This window comes from Camelina sativa, chromosome 13, assembly GCF_000633955.1.
Source record: "Camelina sativa cultivar DH55 chromosome 13, Cs, whole genome shotgun sequence".
Lineage (NCBI taxonomy): Eukaryota > Viridiplantae > Streptophyta > Magnoliopsida > Brassicales > Brassicaceae > Camelina > Camelina sativa.
In genome coordinates this window covers 7,046,364-7,049,135 of record NC_025697.1, presented here as the reverse complement: position 1 = coordinate 7,049,135, position 2,772 = coordinate 7,046,364, and the positions used below count along the sequence as shown (strand labels likewise).

The 2,772-nt window shown below is 41.0% G+C and overlaps 2 protein-coding genes across 5 annotated transcripts in view; both read right to left on the bottom strand.

Annotated features, from left to right (window-relative positions):
• LOC104735683 (probable UDP-arabinopyranose mutase 5) overlaps positions 1-1,044 on the bottom strand; it is a 3,547-nt gene extending 2,503 nt beyond the window's left edge. The window contains exons 1-2 of the mRNA XM_010455513.2: positions 859-1,044; positions 144-386 (exon numbers count right to left, since the gene is read on the bottom strand). Coding sequence (XP_010453815.1) covers positions 144-338 — 195 coding nt within the window. The 5' untranslated portion in view covers positions 339-386; positions 859-1,044. The remainder of the gene's footprint in view (positions 1-143; positions 387-858) is intronic.
• Positions 1,429-2,772, bottom strand: part of LOC104735682 — a 3,339-nt gene continuing 1,995 nt past the window's right edge. For 3 of the 4 annotated variants that reach the window (XM_019235121.1, XM_010455510.2, XM_019235122.1), the window contains exon 3: positions 1,429-2,229. In XM_019235121.1, the coding sequence (XP_019090666.1) occupies positions 1,572-2,229 (658 nt within the window). In that variant the 3' untranslated portion in view covers positions 1,429-1,571. Of the gene's footprint in view, positions 2,731-2,772 lie in introns of all 4 variants that reach the window. The other variant, XM_010455509.2, reaches the window with a different exon arrangement.

Here is a 2,772-nt window from a genome sequence, read left to right as displayed (position 1 = left end):
AGGAACCCCTTGGGATCTTTAGCCGGGACACAATCATCATCAATTGAGACAATGTACTTCTTTTTAGATACGAGATAACCAAAATATCTGCAAGAATAACCAGAGAACATGGTGGCATTGGATGCGCCCACAACTTTTTCCATGTCAGTCTTGGAGTAGACATCAACATCAAAGCCTTCTGGTATGTTGAGTTCTTCCTTAAGCTCAGGATCTTTGACAACAATCAGATGGAAACCGGAGAAGAAGGACTTCCAGCTGGTCAGAAACTGAGTTAGGTCAGCGTTAAGAGCCCCAATGACAATGTCGACTTCATTCTTGTTGATCTCAGCTGAAGACATCTTTGATTTTCAACAATCTTTTAAGCAGCAAAGTTAAAAGCTTTTCTTCTGCAAGATACATCAAAACTTGAACTTGGTCAGAAAATCCCCAAACAGCATCAATGTGAACCAATATTAACAGAATCAAATATCGAAACAAATCAAGGGCAAAGAGATAATTTTTTAGCTCACATCACTCATCAGTGCATATTAGAAAAATAAAATCTAATCAAAACAAACGATCCCCATAACATCAAACCTAATCAAATTAAAGATCTACTTCTCAGTCAACTCATGGATCGCATTAAAAGTATGGTAAAAAAATTGAAACCAACAAGTGGAATCATAACAATCGAAAACTGATTAATCTACTACGATCCTGTTACCAAGAAAAATCACATTTTTACAGAAACAAAAACGAGAATCGAATGATACCCAGAAAAAAATAAACGAAGTAGCAGATAAAACAAAGCAATACCCAGAAATTATAGCTAATCTACGACACGAAAAAACCTTGTTTTCGTTGGCGAGAGAGATTGACCTGATTCAAGGTTGGGAGAGAAAGCAGCAGATCCAAGGTTCTTTTTTTTTTTTTTTTTGGTTCAGAGGGGGATAAACACAAAATCGTGGGAATGAATTAGATTTTTATCACTTTACTGTAGAATTGGTCCAAAAACGTCTCGCGCATTTGCTGCTACGTCCCGCAATTTTCTCTTTGATCGATCGTGCGTTAAAGTGCCCAAACACTTCTTCGATTCTAATCAAACCACAACCAATTCAAACCGAAACTAACCAATCCGGTTTGAAATAAGCTAAGGTTTTATTTGGTTTTTTGAATCAGAGCATCAAAACTGATTGATATACGTAACCATATCACTATGATTCGTTTCAACACAGAACCGAGCCAAACCATTTGGTCTAATTTGATCAAGAATTTACCGGTTTTGAGAACGAACCGAAAGTGAAGTAAATCAACGAGTCCATCATCCAAACCGAACGAAGTTTTGGTTGTTGTTGTAACTTGTAAAGTGACTATTTAGAAACTGAATCAAGAACCAAAAACTAAAATAGAAACTCAATCAAGAATCAGATCAATTTACTCAAAACCCGGTTAAGTTAAGCCAGAACCTATTTTTTTCCCATTTGAAGACAAGTCTCTACAAAAAAAAAACAGTGCAATTTAAACATTACAAGTTACATCAAAACAAGAAAGGTAACAGAAAAACACAAAGGTACTGAAAGAACCGTCTATCATCAAATTGGCTGTGTGCATTTCTTCTGAGAATGTCCAAGCAAATGACACCTTCCACATTGCACAATCCTCTTCGGTCTCTTTAGATTCTCAACTCTAACCACTTTCTTCTTTGGTCTACCTGGTGGTCTCCTCGTTTTCGGCGGTCGTATCCTCAAGATCCCTCCTCCTTGAAGCTCTTCTCCTTCATTCTTCCACAAGCTTCTATCCGGAATCTCCCCAATCATCTGCGAGTAAGTCTGCTGATAGCTCGACACTGTGAAACACGGTTCTGCAAACAGATGCACGTTCCGACCGCACGAGATCAGTGCTGCAGCTGCGTGCGCACACGGCAGTCCGTAAAGCTGCCAGCGACGGCACGAGCAAACTCGTGTCCGTATATCCACTATGTTGGTTCTCTCCGTCGACACAATCTCAAACTCGACCTCGTTTGCTCGTAAAACTTGGTAACACCGTGCGTCCGCAACCGCTTCTGTTATATGTCTCTCTGCGGATGGCACAAGTATTGAGTTCCATCTCATGCTCAACTCACGACGGTGATCGAACCAAGCTGATATCTGATGCCGGATATGTTCCATCATCTGTATGATTGGTAGTTCATGGCATTCGAGAGCCCAGTTGTATAAAACCTCAGTGATCCCTAAACCAAAATGTCCATACCTCACGCCTTGAAAATACGCTACAGCCCAGAGATGCGGAGGGAAGAGATCAAACCACGCAACCACATCTTGCGATATCTCAACCATTTCGTTTATCTTGGACTCGAACTCTGCTGCTGTGAGCGCGTAGACCGCATTCCAGAAGATATTAACAAGCTTCGTGTTCTTGAACGTATCCCTGAAGTTTTCACTAACATAACGAAGACAAAACCCATGGAAAGCAGTTGGGAAATGAGTTTCCACAGCTTCTACAATTCCACTCTGTCTCTCCGAGAGTATCGTGAGCCTTGGCATGCTATCAGTATTCATCCCTAGAAGCTTCCTCAGCTCAGATAGAAACCACGACCAGTTTTCATCGCTTTCATTGTCAACAATGGCGATAGCCAACGGAAACAATCCTTCATCCGCATCAACAGCCGCAGCACAGAGGATCACACCCAAGTACTTCCCTTTAAGGTGTGCTCTATCCAATTCAAGAAGAGGCCTACAAGCACTGAAAAACCCGGAGATACATGCTCCATACGCAATAAACAACCGCTGGAAA